The 1,221-nt window shown below is 38.6% G+C and overlaps 1 protein-coding gene across 1 annotated transcript; it reads left to right on the top strand.

Annotated features, from left to right (window-relative positions):
- Positions 1-54: 54 nt before the first annotated feature.
- LOC110116332 lies at positions 55-441 on the top strand. Its single transcript, XM_020849877.1, has one exon. It carries the CDS (start codon positions 55-57, stop codon positions 439-441), a length of 387 nt encoding a protein of 128 aa, XP_020705536.1.
- The last annotated feature ends 780 nt before the right edge of the window (positions 442-1,221 follow it).

The raw sequence follows: 1,221 nt of genomic DNA on the forward strand, positions 1-1,221 counted from the left end.
TCCTTTCACTATGGATGCCTGGGGTGTCACATTGTATTCCTCAAGGTGAGTCCTATGAAAGGTGTGAAGAGATTTTACAAAGTTGGGAAACTAAGTCCAAGGTATGTTGACCCTTCTGAGATATCAGAGAGAGTTGGCAATGTGGCTTACAGATTGATTTTTTCATCTCACATGAGTGGAGTACATAATGTATTACATATATCTTCTTTGAGGAAATACATTTCAGATGAAGCTCAGAAGATTAGTGCTGAATCAATAGATATCCAACCAGATCTGACTTTTGTAGATGAGCCTGAGAAGATCATAGATTATGATGTTAAGCAGCTTCGAATTAGAGAGATTCCTTGTGTTAAAGTTCTGTGGAAGCATGAATCTGAGAAAGATGCTACTTGGGAGAAGGAATCAGAGATGAGAGAGAGCTACCCACACCTATTTGATTAAGGTATGATCCTTTAATGCTTGTCTTAAATTTTGAGGAAGAAATTTTTATAAGGGAGGGAGAATTGTAAAACCCACTAAATGTCGTTTTAGGATTTCGTACGCTTTTCAAAGCGCCGCGACGAATTTTAAGTGAAAAATTCAAAGTCACCAGATTTTGACGAAAATAATTTAATAAATAGAGCGCAAAATTATGATCTTTTTGATGTATAGAACCCATAGCGAATTTTGAGTATTTTGGGAATTAAGATTTCCGGAAAACCCTTATTGACGATTTTGCCCTTGGTATCTTTTGATTATGGTAGATGTTTAAGTAAGGGCATAGATGTAATTAGGCTTTTATTAGAAGAGCCCCATTCTAATTAGGGGACCGAACAATTCGGTCCCCATTTCCCCCATTTCGGCCGAACCGAACGGGAGAGGAAGAAAGGGGCGCGAGTAGGAGGCGTCTCCGGCGAGCTTAGGGGCGGTTTTCGGCGGCCGTTCGTGGAGGGGATTGTAGGGAAATCCAAGAGTAGGCTAAGGTATGTGTTTTGCAAGTGTTTCCCCTCCTTTTTCATGAGTTTTTCTAAGGAAGGGAAATTGGGGTTTTGGGGAAAACTTGAGTTTTGTTTAAGATTTTTTTGAGAAACGTTTAGGGAAAGGTGTGAGGGTGTTTTTGAACCTAAATGTATATCGTTTTCCAAGAGAAAAATGAAGTTTGAAAATTAGGGTTTCCTCAAAAAAAATTTTTTCTTTCGAAATTGCTTTGTAGATTGGTTCTTAATGACATTAGGAGTATTG

This window comes from Dendrobium catenatum, unplaced genomic scaffold (genome assembly GCF_001605985.2).
Source record: "Dendrobium catenatum unplaced genomic scaffold, ASM160598v2 original_scaffold_111422, whole genome shotgun sequence".
NCBI classification, from domain to species: domain Eukaryota; kingdom Viridiplantae; phylum Streptophyta; class Magnoliopsida; order Asparagales; family Orchidaceae; genus Dendrobium; species Dendrobium catenatum.

Excerpts from the sequence above, each read along its gene's own strand:
- LOC110116332 (XM_020849877.1), top strand. The coding sequence starts at position 55 with ATGAAAGGTGTGAAGAGATTTTACAAAGTTGGGAAACTAAGTCCAAGG.